This window comes from Vulpes vulpes, chromosome 6 (assembly GCF_048418805.1).
Source record: "Vulpes vulpes isolate BD-2025 chromosome 6, VulVul3, whole genome shotgun sequence".
Lineage (NCBI taxonomy): Eukaryota > Metazoa > Chordata > Mammalia > Carnivora > Canidae > Vulpes > Vulpes vulpes.
This window is the reverse complement of record NC_132785.1, coordinates 58642820-58660761: the sequence shown is the minus strand read 5'-3', so window position 1 is coordinate 58660761 and position 17942 is coordinate 58642820. Positions and strand designations below refer to the sequence as shown.

The 17942-nt window shown below is 55.6% G+C and overlaps 2 protein-coding genes across 4 annotated transcripts in view; one reads left to right on the top strand and one right to left on the bottom strand.

Moving 5' to 3' along the window:
* The window catches only part of RAB20 (RAB20, member RAS oncogene family), a 28653-nt gene extending 20023 nt beyond the window's left edge, over positions 1-8630 (top strand). The window contains exon 2 of the mRNA XM_026008862.2: positions 7574-8630. Within this exon, the coding sequence (XP_025864647.1) occupies positions 7574-8109 (536 nt within the window). The 3' untranslated portion in view covers positions 8110-8630. The remainder of the gene's footprint in view (positions 1-7573) is intronic.
* Positions 8631-13054: 4424 nt separating this feature from the next.
* COL4A2 (collagen type IV alpha 2 chain) overlaps positions 13055-17942 on the bottom strand; it is a 170011-nt gene continuing 165123 nt past the window's right edge. For all 3 annotated transcript variants that reach the window (XM_072761010.1, XM_072761009.1, XM_072761012.1), the window contains 3 exons: positions 17691-17882; positions 16326-16612; positions 13055-14083 (listed from right to left, as the gene is read on the bottom strand). In XM_072761010.1, the coding sequence (XP_072617111.1) occupies positions 13826-14083; positions 16326-16612; positions 17691-17882 (737 nt within the window). In that variant the 3' untranslated portion in view covers positions 13055-13825. The remainder of the gene's footprint in view (positions 14084-16325; positions 16613-17690; positions 17883-17942) is intronic.

The following is a 17942-nucleotide window of genomic DNA, read 5'->3' as shown; positions in this document are numbered from 1 at the left end:
AGAACAAAATGTAAGGAACTCTGAAGGCAAGCAGTAAAATTGGACTATTGGGTTGTAATTATTAACATCTCTTTAAAATATTATTTGATCCTCTCTTATTGGTGTAGTTCATTACTTGTTGGGTTTTAGTTCGTCCTTTTGGCAGAAAAACAACCCCATTAATATTGTGGGTTAGGGTTTTTTCCCTTTTAAACTCCTGCTCTTTACCATCTGGCTGATGGCTGTTGGCTCAGGTCTTGCCCTGCACAGCGTTCAGGAGGGTCGCCCGTGTGGGATGTGGGGGCTTCGCCTGGCTGGTGTGGTGGGAAGGGCCTGGCCTCAGGATAGGGCTGCGGACACACCATGAGCAGTAGACCCATCTGTGTGAGAACAATGAACAGTTCATTCAGACTCATCCACACTGCTGCCTTGCTGGGAGGAAGTGGCTGTCCGTGTGGGAGCTGGTTCCACTAGACTCCGGCTTTTTGCTTGTTGTGCTTATCTGGCTTGCTTGGGTTTGTTCAATTTCTGATAACAGAGGTAGGGCAGACACCATCCAGTTCCTATTTCGTCTAGAGTTTGGAATACTGGCATTCTTGTCTCGAACCCGGGTCTCCCCCTAACGCATGCTCCAGTAGGATTTGGAGCTGGCACTTGGGCTCGGGGCCTCTGGACTCTGGTGGCCGGGGTCCACTCCTGCCCTGCATGCCTGGCTGTGTGCAGCCCTGCACCACCCCCAAGGTGACTGCAGGTGTCAGGTCTGGCACAGTGCCCAGAAGCAGGAGGTGCCGTGACAGTGCTGCTGGTGGTGGTGGTGGTGGGGGGGGCGTGAATACCCCGTACACTCACAAAGGAGCCAGAAGAGCTGATGGCCAGACCAGCACTGGCTCCTCCTCCCTGCTCGCCCCGCTAGGCAAGGAGGAGCGCCTTACTCAAGGGGACTCTGTCCCCCGACCCGTCCCTGCCCTGTCACCGAGCCAACCCCTGTACTTTTTACGCCTGGTCTTGGGACAGCTTCCCTCGTGGTGCCGCCGGGCTGCTGCCTCCCTGCTGGCTAACTTGTTAGTTTTTTAGCACCTCCTCCCTCTTTCATTTCTCAGGAAAGGCAGCAAACCAGCCTTGGGTGGATTGTTCCTTATCGGGTAGATCAGATTAGAGGGCAGAGTCCTCCCTCTGGGCGTGCCAGGTCGAGGGGAAGCGGTGAAGCAATTTTAGACACTGCTGTCCACAGGGACTTCGCTAGTTTTGGGGAAGTTAGCAGATTTGCTGGCTTGGCTCAGGAGACGACACAGACTTTGTCCCCAGGGGCTGGGGCACTGGAGGTCAGGGCCATCTGAGCCAACCCGTCAGCTTCTGGTTCTGTGGGTCAGCACGGGCCACAGACGGCCGGTTTGCTCCCTGCGTGTGGAGAGGCGGAGGGCCAGGGCGGGGGGGGGGGGGGGGGGGGGCGTGCAGAGGCGCCTCCACCAGCCACCCCTGCACGTGCACCCGCTCTTGTGGGCTTGTGGCCTCTGGCGTCTGTGGCGGCCAGGCCTCGGGCCCCTTCTGAAGACTGTGAGCCCTGGAGCCGCACCCGGGGCGCTCCGACCACAGGGATGATTCAGTTCAGGAGGGTCTGGGGCAGCGGCCCCTGTGCTGCCCGTGGGCTTCGGGGTCAGCCGCTTTATCAGGAGGCCCGTCACCCCCCCAGGCTCTGCCTTGGCCTCCACATCGTGGTCCCTCGGTGCGCGGCGGCCTCTGGACTTGCCCCCTCCCCGGCACGCCATGGATCGCCATTGGGGGCCTGTGTGCATGTGGGGCTCACCACTCCGCCTGCAGTTCCCTCTTTTGGACGAGAGAAAGCAAGAGTGAAAGCTGGAAGGCAGGAGATTGCTTCCAACCCCAGGAGAGTGCCCCCTCTAGCTCCCGCTCCATCCCCTCCCCTCTGCTTGTCCGTCCATAGTAAACGTTCTAGGTCTCGAATTTGCAAATCTGAGCTTTCCCGTGTGTCTTGTTGAGGAGCTGGAGCCCCGGCAGGGAGGCTGGTGTGTTTCGGGGGAGTCCCCAGAAGCCTGTGGCCAGAGGCTTCCCCGGGGGTGGGGTGGGGGTCCCGGGAGCAGGGCAGGCAGTCCTCGGTGAAGACGTGGCCAGTCTGGGTCACGGCAATCCGTGCAGCTGCTGGAAGCACCCCCAGGACTTCTCCTTCCTGTAGACAAGTGGCCAGTGGTGACTAAGAGACGTGGCCTTCTGCTGACAGCGGAGCCCAGTGGGTCTGGGGGTGCGAACCAGTTGGGGCCACCGTGGACTGCCCGCACAGAAAGTGTGCTGCTATGGAGCCCAGGTCACCATGGCGAGCGGCCAGCAGGACACTCTGTTCCAGGAGGGAATCGGGGCCTCCCTGGGGACAGTCTGGAGACGGGGCAGCGGGAGGGGAGACGGGCCGCTGAGACAGTGCCACCGTCTGGGGCACTGGCTTTTAGCAGCCACTTGCCTGAGGGGACGGGTCCCAGAGCAACAGGTGGGTGGTTCCTAGTGTGACCCTCAGGCTTCCCTAGAGGCAGGGAACCAGCAGGATGTAGAAATATAGATAAACTTATGTAAAATAATATATAAAATATATTTTAATATATAAAAGTCATATAATTATATAAAATATATAATTTTTATTACATGTAAATATATGAATTTCCAAATAAATAAATATATAAGGTATATAAAGAGGGAAGGAGGAAAGGGAGGGGAGGGGAAGGGGTGGGCTCCCCTGACTGCGAGACTCCCAAGTCTGAATTCTGCAGAGCAGGCTGGCAGGCTGGAGACCCGGGGGGAGCCGGTGTTGCAGTCTTGAGCTCCACATCGGCAGGGCAGCAGGCTGAGAGTTTTTATAACTCAGGCTATGATCTTGAGACAGACTGCCCTTTTCTCCAGGAAATCTCAGGCTCTTCGGGCCTTCAACTGATTGGATAGGGCCCACCCACACCATGGAAGGTGATCTACTTCCTCAGAGTCAGTTGATTGTGGATCTCAAAAAATAACCTTCATGGCAATGTCTGTCCTAACACTAGAGCACATTACTGGGGGCACAGCCTGGTGGGGTAACCAACACACAGGTGGCGGACTCACCACACGTGGGCAGTGGATCCTCGTAGGCCCTGTCCTTGCCTTTGCAGTGTGTGGACACTGGGAGAGGCAGCTGCACCCAGCGCTGGCCCTGGACAGCCAGTCCTTTCATCACGCCGGGAGGACAGGTGCTTCCTTTCTTTTACCGCATGAAAAGAGCTTTACACGTTTGTCCTTTCTGAACATTCCTGGGAATATTGTTTCCACGGGCTGTTCTCTGAGCAGGCTCACCATCAGTTCAGAGGCAGAGAGGTGGGAATGTTCTAGATTTGGCCCGTGACAGTACACTCAAGTCGAAACACATCCAATTCTAGGAAAGAGACCACAGAGGTTGTATTTATAGCACCATGGTGGAACTTGAGAGCGTGGTAAAAGGATTTTATTTCTACAAAATCTCTCAAGGGATGTGTGGTGCAGCTCGGCCTAGACTGGGCTCCTCTGTGCCATTTCTGCTCTGCCCTCACTTCCTCCCCAATCCCGTCTCTGGTTCTGTGATCAGAGTTCTTTATCTTCCTCATGTGGTCATGTCAGTGTTTTTGTGAAGTCCTGTCCAGTGAGTGTTCCAGACCTTGCAGGGAGTTTAAAAGCTCCTTTGGGGCACCTGTTGAAAAGCTCCTTTGGTGGCTTAGTTGGTCGAGCATCCAACTTTTGGTTTCTGCTCAGGCCATGACCTCAGAGTCCTGGGATCAAGTCCCACGTTCAGCTCCACACTCAGTGTGGATTCTGCTGGAGTTTCTCTCTCTCTTCCTCTGCCCGTCCCCCAAAGTTTCTCCTTTTGTGTTTGTGTCTTATGTTTCCTGGCAGACCATACTGTTCAACTGAATGGAAACCAGCAGTTTTCTGATTCTTACGTTAATAAGTGGCTTTTTATTTCCCACTTGCACCAAGCGAGGTGATGACCTTCAGGCCTGGCCACACAGTCCATTCTCCAGGAAGCTTCTCAAGTGATACTGGCACGCATGCCCCTGTCACATCATGGTTCATGTGCTCTAGGGTGGGGGTCTGGGCATTACTGTTATTTTGGAAATAGTGAAACACAACATGCACATGTTTGGAATGTGCTGCCAGCCTTGTGATTTCCGATGGCCACACCAGCCGTGTGTTACTGTAGACTGTTCAAGTGGAAATGACACCATGCTTGGGGTAAAGGTCAGTGGTCCTGGGCAGCTCGGGTGGCTCAGCGGTTTAGCAGCACCTTCGGCCCAGGGCCTGATCCTGGAGACCAGGATCCCTGCAAGGAGCCTGCTTCTCCCTCTGCCTGTGTCTCTGCCTCTCTCTGTCTGTGTCTCTCATGAATGAATAAATAAAATCTTTAAAAAATTAAAAAAAAAAAAAAGGTCGGTGGTCCTCTGGCTGAGGATGGCTGAGAATGAAGGGGGAGGCAAGCCAGCAGTTTATTTCTGGTCGTCTGGCAGCTGCCTGGAGTCGCTGTGGTCTGCTGCCTTGTGTTCCACACCCCCACCCCATGCCGGCTGCCGGGTGTTCTCAGTGCCACTGATGCAGCGCGGCAGCTACGAGACGTGCCCCGAAACTGGGGAGAAGGCCATTCTCTGAAAGTAAGACAGACGGAGTGGATTGGTCAGTGGCAAGAGTGGCCAACAGGCCCCAGGACACAGTGTGTAGACGTGCTGGTGAAAGCCCAGGACATGTGGTCCTGAGAAGGTGTTCATCCTCGGACAGGGGAGGAGTCTGACTCACTGCTATGTAACAAGCTTACCCGGCTCTGTTACTTGTACTTTCATGGCCTCCCTCTGGTGGAACGGTCCACAATTTGGCCCCTGGGATGGAGTCTCAGAGTTACTTGCCCGAGTCACACTGTGGAGATTTGAACGCAGAGTCTGTGCCCAGAGTCAGGGCTCTCCCATTGGTGGTTCGACCACTGACTGCCTGGTGCCCGGGCCAGGGTCCCAGTGCTAGCCTCCATCCCTCCTGTGTCTCTGGGCCCCTTGCTGGGCCTTCTGGTCTCAGGTCCTCCCTCTGTCCAATGTGGGAAGGGGCAGGCCCCCTTTGTGTGGTTGCTGGGGAGGCTATGAGCATGTGTCCACTGTCCTCATGCTGACCCAGCCTCTCCCGGTCACTGGCCCAAGTGCTCCTCCTCCTCTCTCCTCCCCCACCCCTACCCCCAGGCCCGGCTACCACCATTCCAGTCTTTGCGTCTCCGATGTGGCTATTTTAGATGCCTCAGATAAGTGGCATCCTGCACGATTTGTTCTCCGAGACTGGCTTACTGGCACGTCTGTGTTCCTCGAAGCATTATTCATAGTGGCCAAGGTATGGGAACACCCTAAATGTCCTTTGACAGATGAGTGGATAAAGAAAGTGTGTCACATGCATACAGTGGGAGATTATTCAGTCTTATAAAAGAAAGAGGTCCTACAAATGTGAGTATGTGGGCAAAGCTCAGTGAAACGGGTCACTTCTTGATTTGCTTCCTGGACAAGCTAGAATTCTTGGACAATCACACATGCTTCTGATCTGCAGGCCTGCGGGCCACCCACGACTGGGGGGAGCCCAGGTGGCTTCCTGGAGGCGGAGGACCCCGGGTCCCTCCCCTGGACTCCTGCCCCCGGGTCACTAGCAGGCCGCACAGCAGGGACACACCAAGCCCAGCAGCCTGGCTGTGGTCACCTGGCCTCGGTTTGGCACTTGCCAACCCTCAGATGCATTGATTAAACTTGAAACAGCTCATGATTTTTCTCCTGGACCTCTGAGGCCCGGTGTGGGTCAGCCTGGTGCCCTGGCACCCCCAGAATTGGACCACAAGGCTGCTGAGATCCTCAGTGAGGCCAGGGAGTGCAGACGACCAGAATTCCCGGGGCTTCGGCTTTGAGTCAGTGTGTGGTGCCTGAGGCTGGGATTCTTCACTTCCTACTTCCTTAGTTACTGGGACTTTTTTCTTGTTGTATCAATATATGTACTTTTTTAGTTTCTGAAAGGCAAATCAGACATTTTTATCTGGACAGGAAGAGTATGTGGGCATGGGCTTGCACACAGTAGCCGGTTTGTCTTCAGGGAACCGTGGGGCCGCCTTGCCAGTGCTCCCCGGGGATAGCTGGAATGCCGCTTCTCCTTCTGCCCTCACTGCCTCAGGAACGCGAGGGGGGAGGCCGGAAGCAAGTTTCCTCTTGGAAAACCTCATGATGCCCAGATCACTCGCTTGAGAGAGAGCGCTTGAGATAGATGAGGGTCCGACAGAAGAGGCCTAGCTCATGGCTGTTGGTGGGGACACGTGTCTTGCTTTTCTTCACAGCTAATGCTTTGCTGTTGCCAGTTCTTAAATTTGTTTTTAGAGACTTCTTGACCATTGCCTCCCAGGGTGGGTCCAGAAACCACGGGGGAGCGCTGCTGCCTTTCTGCCTGTTGGCACGCATGCAATTGGATGTGAACTTGTAATGAAGTGATTTGTCCCAGGACTGCCCTGCTGGTGGTGTGGAAGGGCAGGATCGCCGTTCTGGGGGTGCTGAGCCCCACAGTGCATGCTGCTGGTCAGCAGGTGGCCCTCGGATACTTGCACTCAGGCACTACATGTTCAGCACCTCAGCAGGCGGAGCCCATGCCAGACCTGGTGCAGGCGGCACCTTCTCAGCTCCTCTTCTCCTCCACATCGTTTGGGGAAACACCTGGGGCTTTGTTGGACATGCAGGGCACACCCTGGCTTTGGGTCTGGCTCCGTGCAAGGGGGAAGTCAGCGGTCAGAGTAGGATCAGGCCATCTTTCTCAGCAAACTGCTCTCCCTAGGGCCGGGCACGAGGGCCGCCAGCCAGCTCCAAAAAGAGGCAGCACAGCCTGGCTTACGTCAGCGCTGTTGCAGAATGATTGGGAGTTGAGGTAGAAATTGCTTGTGTTTCTTTAGTCATTTGGCTGAAAACTGGTTTATTGGCAAAGGACACACATTTTAAATAAATATATGTGTGTAGGTAACATGCGTTTGGTCTGTGCTCCTAAGATCCACAGACCAAAGGTTCTTCATTTCTTTTTCATCAGGGATCCCTTTCTACCCAAGTAGTATGAGCCCATGACCCTTTCTCTGAATACTGGATTGGTCGACTTTTTTTTTTTAAAGAACTTATTTGAGAGAGAGCAACAGTGAGAGAGATCACAGAGACAGAGGCAGAGGGAGAAGCAGACTCCCTGCTGAGCAGGGAGCCTGACATGGGGTTGGATCCCAGGACCCTGAGATCATGACCTGAGCTGAAGGCAGATGCTTCACCAACGGAGCCCCGCAGGCGCCCCTGAATATTGGGTTTACATGCAGTAAGGGTTTACCTGGAAACCAGGCAGTTATGCAGTCTCCCAGAGCAGATGGGTGCTGCCCGTGGGTCCCGTGGGGTCTGGGCCACTCCTTTGTGCATGCTAGTGTCTCCCTCAGGCCTGGCTCCAGCCACACCTGCACTTGGGGGCCGGTTCCGCTGTCTCTGGGGTTGCCAGGTGGTGTGGTCGGTGGGCGTGTCCTCGGAGGAGAGATAACCTGCATCTTTCTTTCCCTCTTCCCGGCCAGGGCGGGAGCAGTTCCACGGCCTGGGCTCCATGTACTGCCGGGGCGCAGCTGCCGTCATCCTCACCTACGATGTGAACCACCCGCAGAGCCTGGTGGAGCTGGAGGATCGGTTCCTGGGCCTCACAGACACTGCCAACACTGACTGCCTCTTCGCCATTGTGGGGAACAAGGTGGACCTGCTCGAGGACGGGACCGCAGACAGCCAGGAGAAGGAAGGGGTTGGCCCCGGGGTGGCTGGGGGCGGCAGCAGCGGATCGCCCAAAGTGCCCAAGCAGGTGCAGCCAGAGGACGCGGTGGCGTTTTATAAAAAGATCCTGAAGTACAAGATGCTGGACGAGAAGGACGTGCCAGCAGCTGAGCAGATGTGCTTCGAGACCAGTGCAAAAACTGGGTACAACGTGGACCTGCTGTTTGAAACCCTGTTTGACATGGTGGTGCCCGTGATCCTGCGGCAGAGAGCCCAGGGGCCACCACAGACAGTGGACATCACCAGTTATAAGACGCCCAGACGGACCAGATCCGGGTGCTGTGCCTGACTCAGAGAGGCCTGAGCCCCAGTGTACACGATTGGCCAGGGAATGACCGAGTGTGCTGTGCACAGGAGCGTGCGAGTCCAGCGGCTTCTTACAGGGGCTGCACACACAGGAGGTGGTCCGTGTGCAAACCACAGCTGGCTGTTGGGCGGTCCACGGGCGTGGTTCCCACGTGGCTGTGTTGGGAGGCGGGGGCAAGTGAATCACCTGCAGAAAACACTCTTCTGAGCCAAGACTTCCAGGGACCGCTCCTTTTCCTAACATCCTGGCCTCGCCGAAGTGTGCGGCTGGGCTTTCTCGGCACCTGGCCTGTGTGTGGGCCCCTGGCCTGAGTACCTGCCCCACTGTTTTCTCAGACATTTTCTTCACTGTGGTTTCTCCCTGGTCCTACCATTTGGTATCTGTGTCTTGATGCGTCACAATGATTCTTGGTGTGTTAATTTATACAACATCCAGAATCACTGCTTTTATACTGGTTGCAGCCATGTGAGCTATGCATATTATTAAAAAGGATTATGAGGAGATTCCTGGTGTGGGGTCTGTGTTGATTTAGACCTTATTTTCACTCCTGGTGGACTTCTTGCTGGGGTGCCTGGGAGGTGGCTGTGAGATTAATGTGTTTCTTTTTTTATTTTTTAAGGTTTACTTATTTATTTATTTGAGAGCAAGAGAGGAAAAGATAAAGAGAGCACAAGCTGGGGGAGTGATAGGGAGAAGCAGACTCCCTAATGAGCAGGGAGTCCGATGTGAGGCTCAATCCCAGGCCCCTGAGACCATGATCTGAGCCGAAGGCAGATGCTTCACCGACTGAGCCACCCCGGTGCCCATGTACTTCTGTCTTTAAAAGCTATTATTGAATCCTCAGAAATTTCAGAATATTTAGACTGGTCCATTTGTCTGCTTGTCTTTTTCTCTTTCTTTCTTTTTTTTTTTTTTTTTAAAGATTTCTATTTATTCATTTGAGAGAGAGCACACAAGCTAGGGGCAGAGGGGCAGAAGGAAAGGGAGAAGCAGGTTCCCTGCTGAGCAGGGAGCCTGACTCCGGACTCCATCCCAGGACCCTGGGATCATGACCTGAGCCGAAGGCAGATGCTCAACCACTGAGCCCCCCAGGTACCCTGTCTGGTTGTCTTGATGACATGAGCTCCAGTAATAGAAACCTAGGAGGTCTGTCTTTGCTCAGGTCTGTCTGGGGTCACCCGTGTAGTTACTAACTCAGAAACCCCGTTTTGTGGTGGTTGGTGGGTGGGCTGCTTTGTCAGGAGAAGATTATAAGACAAGGAATCTGTGAGGCAGCAGTTTTTGTTTCTGAGAAATTTAACTTTCATGGGTATCTCAACCAACTTGGGCTGCTGTAACCAAATGCAGGCGGGACAAGTTTTTCTCGCAGCTCTGGAGGTCTGAAGCAGAGGTTCATGTGCTGGCAGATCTGATTTCTGGTCCAGCCCCTTCCTGCCTGCGGATACCACATGGTGGACAGAGTGAGCTCTGGTCTGTCTTTCCTTGGAAGGCACTAATTCCATCATGAGGACCCAGCCCCATGACCTCCCAAGGCCCCACCTCCAAACACTGTCCCACTCGGGGTCTGGGCTCTGACAGAAGGATCTGGGGAGAGTCAAGCGTTCAGTGCATAACGGAGTGCACAGTGAGGCAGAGGCTAGCAAGAAAGCGGAGTGTTTTGTGAGTCATTATGTTGTGGAGGTCAGGGGGTCAGTGATTGTGTTGTGTGCCCACCACCTGCTTGTGGGTCCCTCCAGGCTGGCCTCCTCTGCTCCTGTGTGGTGTGTGTTGTCCAGGTGCCAGTGTGAGCCAGCCTACAGGACAAAGCGAGGTGCAGCCTCCTGTCTGTGCCTGGGGCTCTCCTGGGAGGATACCCCGTTCCTGAAGCCCAGCCAGGGGCCTAGACTTGTGAATCCCACAGTGGAGCCCAGTGGAAAGTGAAAATGAATCTGTGAATCATCAAAAGTTTCATTACACCTCTACCAGTGACTGGTCCCTGAAACCTGCCATCACCCAGGGAGGCCTAGGGTTTATCTGCAGCCTGTGCAGAAGGAAGGGTCCTGTGGTTCATGCCTGAAGGCTGGCTGAGTTCCCACGGCCCTTTCTCCCCTGAATGTTCTTTGTTTCTCTTGCCCATGTGCCCTGAGCTTCCCCAGCTTGTGTCCCTGAACGGCCAGATGTTCTGTTGGGGGGTGCCCAGGGATGGCACGTTCTCCATCAACCACACGGAAGCATTGCACCCTTGATTGTTGCCCTAAAAATAGGCTTCATGCAGGGCTCTGAGCCAAGTGGATCTCAGATGCCAGTCCAGTTTTGAGGTCTGAGCCTTGTTGCAGGTTCCTGCTCTGACTGTGTGGGTGCGGTTTGCACCAAGGGAGCCAGGTCAGCACTTGGGAAGGTCAGGTTGGTTGGGTGGGTGAGCCAGCCGATGGACATGGGATTTCTTTGCTGGATGTGGATTTTAGCTGGTGACCTCGAATGGTCCCTCTTTTCCTTTGTACAAATGTGGCCCTTTGCGGGGGTGGGGAGGCCACGGACAGCCTGCTAACCCACCCGCCAACCTGCTGTGCCTGATCTCAGAGCCACCACTGCAGGTTTTCACCCCTGGCTCCACTGTGTCCTCGCACAGACGGAAGCCTCTTTCTCAACAACATCCTACCGTGCTGGGCAGCAGCGGGTGGCAGGGATGCTTTGGGCTGGAAAGTCGTAATCTGTGTGTTGGGATCTCTATTTCCCCCACTTCACAGGCTGCTAGGCTGGTTTTTTTTAAAGTACGACTTTGTCTCTCTTTTTTTTTAAAGATTTTATTTATTTATTCATGAGAGGCGTGCACACACACACACACACAGAGAGAGAGAGAGAGAGAGGCAGAGACACAGGCAGAGGGAGAAGCAGGCTCCCTGTAGGGAGCCTGATGAGGGATTCGATCCCAGGACCCTAGGATCATGACCTGAGCTGAAGGCAGATGCTCAACCACTGAGCCACCCAGGGGTCCTGACAACTTTGTCATTTCTGAACTTGTTTTAAACAGAGCTGCCACCGTGCCAGGAAAAGCTCACACGGGTGCCTAGTGGCCCCTCCACTTCCAGCACCGGGTCTCCCTACAGACTCAACTTTGCTTCACCTGCTTTGTTTGGGGTGCTGTTGTGTTCTCCCTTTTAGGGTCGGTTTGTTCACCTGCTGCCCATGACAAGAGGAGCACCCCGCGTGTCCCCCATCTGGTGGTTTGCACTGGAAAGTCCTGGAAGCCTAGAGGCAGTGCCTGGGGGCTGATCACCTGGGTGGGTTGGCCTGGGGAAGGGCCACCATCATCCTCGGGGGGCGGTGGCGGGGGGCGGTGGGGGGAGGCGCACTTCCCACCCTTCTCTCGGCCTTGCCCTCTGGCGGCTTCACTGGTGCATTCACACCTCTGTGTGGGGCAGGAGTCCTGTGCCTTGAGGTGGGAGGGAGGTGCAGGGAGACCCCCACACAGAGTCCCCATAATCTGGATGCAAGAATCCCCTTCTCCTAAGTGTAGCATTAGGGGTAAGTTGGCTCCAGGAAGAGCATGGGTCCCCCTCCCCCCCCACCCCGCTCCCACCACGGAGAGGCTGGACTCTGGTCCCTATGTTCTGGTGACCTTTGGGAATAGCTGCAATCAGGGCGAGTTCATGCCATCACACAACCCACACCTTTGGAGCGGGCCTCCACCCCAGCTGCCCTTTGCTCTTGAACTTGAGCTATGGAAGGGAGGCAAGGCTCCTGTGAATTGGCCTGTGTTCTGCAACTCCCCCCCACCCCGCCCCTCGCAAGAGTCAGTCTGCAGATGGGGAGGGTATCAGAGGCCACTGTGGAGTATGTCCCGCTAAGGAGGATGTGGGTCCCCATGGCCTCGTCCTTCATGGCATCACACCTAAGCCAAGTCAAGCTACAATCTTCAGGACTGGGACACATTCAAGACTGCTCCATGATCGTGGGAAGTAGAGTCCAGAATAAATAGCTGCCTCCATGAGTTTCGGTGGGGGGGTGGTTGGCGCTGTGCTGGGCATCTTTCAAGCCCTGGCCACACAGCCTTGCGTCCCACGGGGGTGCTGTGGCTGTTGCTATGGAAACCATCTACGTACAGGTGTAACCCACGGCACCTTACATCAGCTTTGCTGCCTCTCCACTACCTGCACCCGGGATGCTGCTCAGCCACCACATGCCAAGGAGCACAAGGGAAGTGATGGTAGCAGGTAACCCCTGACCACCAGGGCAATTGCTGGTGGAGGGAGCAGTCCCTGTTCTGCCCTTGGCTGCACACGCAGAGTGTGGCCTCCTTCCGTGGGTTTCCACAGCACAGAGCCCCCAGCTGCCCGGGTGGTCACCCCCTTAGGAAAGTGTCCTCCTTCCTGGGCTCACTCTGCCAGACCCCCTCCGCTCTCTGATTGGGACTCACATCCCCAAATAACCGTCCTGTGAGAGTCCTGTCCTGGTCAGCTTCTGGGGGAATGCAAGTCAAAGTGGTTGCTGGGACCTTTCCAACAACATTATTAGGCAAATACTTATTTAGTTACATGAGAACTGTTCTTAGAAAAGGTTAACGTGAGATTGAATAGTAAAGGATAAAGATAAATTGAGCTGGGCTCCCCGAGATCAGCCAGGTTCCAGAGAAACTCAAGCCAGAAACGTGTTTCTCAGAAATAGGGAGATCTGATCTGGGCTGTGAGGTCAGAACTGACTGACTCTGAGGATTGCGGGCGAAGGGCCCGGCCTCCCAGCTCCCAGGGGCGGTCGCTGGGGTGTCTTCTGTGAACAAACGCGGCTCCCTGAGAAGCGGATGGCAGCGCCCGTAGACCTGGGCTCATGCGCGGAGGGGGGGGGCCGGGGGGCGAGCTCTGCCAGGGCTGGTGCGTGGCCCCAGAGGCAGCCCCTGGGGTTCGTGCGAACCAACGGCGCTCTACAGATGTGAATGAAGACAGCCCATAACTTAGGGTATAAAAAGCTCAAAACCAACTTTTATTCTGTGGTCATTACAGAGGTTAGATAAGGCATAGGCGTATGAGTCACCGAGAACGGAGGGCGGATCCCCGGGCCACCTGGGGCCGGGGACCCTACAAGGTGGCCGCCAGAGGCGTGGCTGACAACAGAAGCTGAAAAGGTCTCTGCTTCTACACTTTTGGCCAAACCCGATGGTCTGCAAGGACACGGGGGAAAGAGAGCTCGTGTGGGATGATCAAAAGCTTTTAAAATAAAAGGCACGCACGCCTGGCTTTCCTGAGGGGGTGAAAATTCTTGATCAGTGGTCTCAGGGAGAGAACAGAGCTGCCAGCACAGAAGCCAGGAGACCCGCCCATGGGGACTGCCACGTGAGTCCAGCACCCTGGGCTGCGTGGCTTCTGTTATCCACACCGCCCCATTAAGCTCAGGAATGCAGGGTCTGCGGTGCTCGAAGCACAGTGACTGTTCGGGTACAGATTAGGAGGTTAGCTACGTCTAGTGCACGATAGTCTAATATGGCTGTAGGGTGCTGGGGTGTCGCAGTTCCCTGCAGACGGACAGGGCCAGCGCCTGTGGAGGACCAGGGGCTATTTGGTATAAGTGCTGGCGCTGAGTTCCTTTGGTAGCCTTTCCATTTGGTGTTGAAAGAGAGAAGTGAGATCCGTCTTGGGGGCGTCCTCTGAGGTAATAAGTTAAGAGTAAGCACCAAAGTGGCCCCCCCCACCCGGCTGAGTGTGGACCTAGAGGGAAGCACATCCCCTCACAGGTTCTTCATGCACACCTGGCAGCGGCTGATGTGCGTCCGGATGAGCCCCGCCTTGAGGGTGTCGGCGGAGGGCGAGCCCTGGAAGCTCTGCTCGGGGATGGTGGTGAGCCAAAAGCTGTACTTGTTGGCGTAGTAGTGGCAAGTGCCACGGCCTCCATTGCACTCGATGAAGGGCGTGGCACGGAAGTCCTCCAGACAGCTGCCCGGCGACACCAGCGACTGGCCACCACCTTCATCGCCGGCTGCTGTGTGCTGCGCAGAGAGGGAGACAGGGCAGGGCTGTGAGCGCACCCTCCAGGGACAGCCTGGGGCCAGCGGCTTGGATGCGCTTTTCCCCTAACTGAACATCTGACCCAGAGCATCTATCCTTGCCAACACACGATGCCTGCAACACGCTCTTTAACGCTTGGGGCTTGGCTAACTGAAGCAGGGCAGGCCCGCAGAGGGCAACCTTGGGCACGGGCGTGCTGCAGGTGCGGGTCCAGGGACCTGCGCCAACGTCTGTGATGTGTGGTTCAGCGACAACCAGAACAACAGCAGAAGCAGGGGATCTCTGGTGGGTGTGGCTGACTTCATCTGGGGAAAAATACTGTCTCCCGCCCGAATGACCCACTCAAAGAATGAATTTGCCTGGCATGAGAGACACTAAAACGTGAACCTTTTTTAAAGGACAAATAAAGTCGATGTGTGGGTCAGTATGTGAGGTTTGGTAAGGTAAAGGTCAGAGGACCAGAGAAGGTGGCCCCTCCAGTCCCTCCCCTCCTGCGCTTATGAAGAGGGGGTGGGGTGGTCTAGAATGTCTTTACTTGCTGGTTTGTCTATAACCCACATGTAACTTGTGTGCCAATTACTGTTTCCATCAGAGGGCTGCTAATCGAGCAACTAGTCACTTGAGATGATCCTGTGGCTACTCCCAGGGCGTGGGCCTGTGTCAGTCTCATTTATGTTGTAGCTCCTGTTAGGGCCCCGGGAGGCCCTGGGTCCCAGATCTCAGGCAGAAACGTGCCGTTTGGCTTGGCTGTGGTTGTGCCACGGGAGTGGGCTCAGCTACAGTGTGTGCGAAGAACGAGGCAGGGAAGCCAGGTTAGCCTCTCTACACAAAACCACAGGCACAGACACCAGCTTTGAAGTCTTCTGCTCACACAGAACACAGGAGCCTCCCCAGCCCAGAGCACCACACTCGGTTTGGTGTAAGCAGGTGTCTCGGGACCCGCTTGGTGTAAAGGTGCTGAGGCCACGCTGGGAGTGGACAAGCAGGAGAGAGCTGTCGGGTGGGGGTCAGTGCCCTGTGGGAAGCACCTCATAGTCTGAATCACAAAGGAAAACTAAACCAAAGGCCTTGGCCTTAGAGCTGCCACCAGAGAGGCTTCGCGAGAAATGACAGAGGTGAGGCATGATGGTTTTCTTGCTGCCAACAGGGATGGACGAGACCAGACACTCGCCAGTCCTGGGGTTTGGGCCAGCCTCCTAGACAGGCCGATGGGGCACATGGAGGGGGCAGGGCCTTGCTCGCTGGCCCACTGTCCAAGCCAGTAGGCGTTTCTGTGGCTCTGAGACCCGGCGTGGGTGCAGCCCGGTGGCCCTAAGCCCTGGCTCCCCACATCACCCTGCCTTTGGCAGACGCCCAGTGCCCAGAAGCTGGAGAGCACCCTGCGTACTTGTCCACGGACACAGAGGGAGATGTACTACTCACAAGAGAAGTACTGCCTCCCTCATTTTGGGACATAGTCAAATCACTCCCTTTGCAAGGGAGCAGCTCAGTTTTATTTTTGAATTTCCAGTGGAAATTACGAGAGAAGAGGGACCACAGAAGCACCCTGATGGCCACGTGCAACCATGTGTCTGTCCTCAGAAGTCACCTTACAGGGTCAGCTTCCTGAAAAGTGCACAGTGTGCCTGCCTTTGCACAGAACTTAAGATTCTGGTGCCTCAAATGACTGCAGCACTAATACCTCTAAAAATATTAAGATACACTACTTACTTATCTCTTCCTATAATTTATATGTTAGGTTATTTATATACTACATGAAATATTTAACATGTTGGGCATCTAGTCAATGTTGGAGTTATGACAGTTATAATAATTATAAATGCAGCAGAAGACCCATCATCTCTGCTGGACTTTCCTTTCTCCCTACAGTGACAGGGGAAGCAGGAAAACTTTAGGGTTGCTGTTTGGCAACAAAGTTTATCCCAATTACCCACTGCACAAAGGTCTGGTGGCAAATTAATGGGCCTCTTCTGGGTGGGGTCACCCCATGCCTAACATGGCTCAGTTAGCAAAGTGCAGGCAAAAGTGCAGGCTGTATTCCAGCTCTCATCCCCTGGGCCAGATGCCCTTGTGTAGTGCACAACCCGAACAACTGCCCTGTCTGATTATTCTCACAAAGGCAGCTAGCTGTTCATGCTTCCCCAGGCAGGGTGTGGTTGGGGAGAGGAACTAGATTTTTCCTCAGTTCTATGCTCAGAGAGAAAGAGGGCAAGTACCACGTACCATGAGGAAGGAATATCCAATCCAGAGACTCCGCCATCCAGCTGGGCAGTGGGGGATGGAGACATCTTGACTGTGGACCGCAATGGCGACGGCTGGGGCCTCGCACACGGAACAGCGGCTAATGTAGGGCTTGATGTCATCCTCGGCCACCGGCATCATGGGCAGCGGGGCAGTGGTGGACAGCCAGTAGGACTTGTCGTTCCGGCTGGCATAGTAGCACACATCACCAGGGTTGCAGTACAAGAAGGGCATGGTGCTGAACCGAGCCAGGCAGGAGCCCGCCAGCCCTGTGGAAAAGGGTCACCACTGAGCATGCCGGGAAGATTTCCCGGAGGCCTGGCGAAGCCCCGAGCGAGGCCCCATGTCAGGGAGCCGTCCAGCAGCTGCCTGCTGGGGCTCAGACCTGCACGGGGGACCGAGCCAGGCTTTCCAGTTCCATGTTTCAGAGGACAGCACTGGGGTATTTTAGCCCTGCCCTTCTAGAAGTTCTCACATAGCCCTTTCCACGAGGCTGGGTCAGCAGCAGGAGTGGGGTCTTCATGAATTTGTGCCCTGTCTGGGGCCAGTGTCGGGGGCTCTGCAAGCACCAGCCCCAAGATCCCTGATGGGATCCCAGAGAGGGCCTGGCCTACCACATCCTGAGAGGCTCTCCCAGAAGGAGCGCCGGCTGTGCCCACCCCCAGATGACTCCACTGCTCCTGGCACAAAGGTCGATTTTATCTCGTGGCAGGTCCAGAGCCGGAGTCCAGAGCCCAGGGCCTCTGTGCAGGGCCCTTACAGGAAGCCCGCCCAGCCCCGGGGCTTGCCCCCACGCCCGTTCCCACCGCTGCAGGGTTGGTCCCGTCCTTGTTGGCCTTTGCCCGGCGTTCGTTCCTGTTAGACTGATTTTGGAAGTCGACCGCATTGATGGGATCGTGCACAAACAATCAGGGTTCGGCCTGACGGATTCCCCACCACGGATATCACGACGAAGGCACCCACCTGCACACCCCTGCTTTCAGTGTGTGCTTGCTACATTTCTTCTGTGTATTTAAAGCCATTTTAGTTCCTCCTGGCACCCAGGCTTCCTTCAATGTCTATGTGTATATGTCTGCATGCGCTTTCCCGGGGCGTCTGTGTGGTGCCCAGGCCCTCCCAGCCCCAGCCCGCATTCGGAGGGAGCGTGGCCGCCACCCGAGAGGCCTCTTGAGCTTGTGGAGGCCGCTGCCAGGTGAGAAGGCAGTCTCTGGGGTCCTGACCCGAGGTTGAGAGCTTTCACAGGCCGCTATAATCTATTCTGAAGCACCAGGATGTGGACAGGCCCAGGGCCCTCAGTCAGCAGCAGCCCAGGAGCTGAGCTGGCCTGGCTCCGCAGGTCCTACCTACCTAGGTCCTGGTTGTGGGCTTTCTCCTGGCCTTCGAAGTACAGCAGGCTGTATCCACTCCAGAGCTTGTTCATGCCCACGGGGCACATGGGTTCCTGATCCGTCTGACTGTGCTTCACCAGGAGGTAGCCGATGCTGACGCTGCGGCCGGGCATGCCTGGCAGCCCGGGGGTCCCTGGGCGGCCCGGCTCCCCTAGAACCCGAGAGAAAGTGGTCACCTTGCAGCTGCTGCTGCGTGGACCTCAGCCCACAG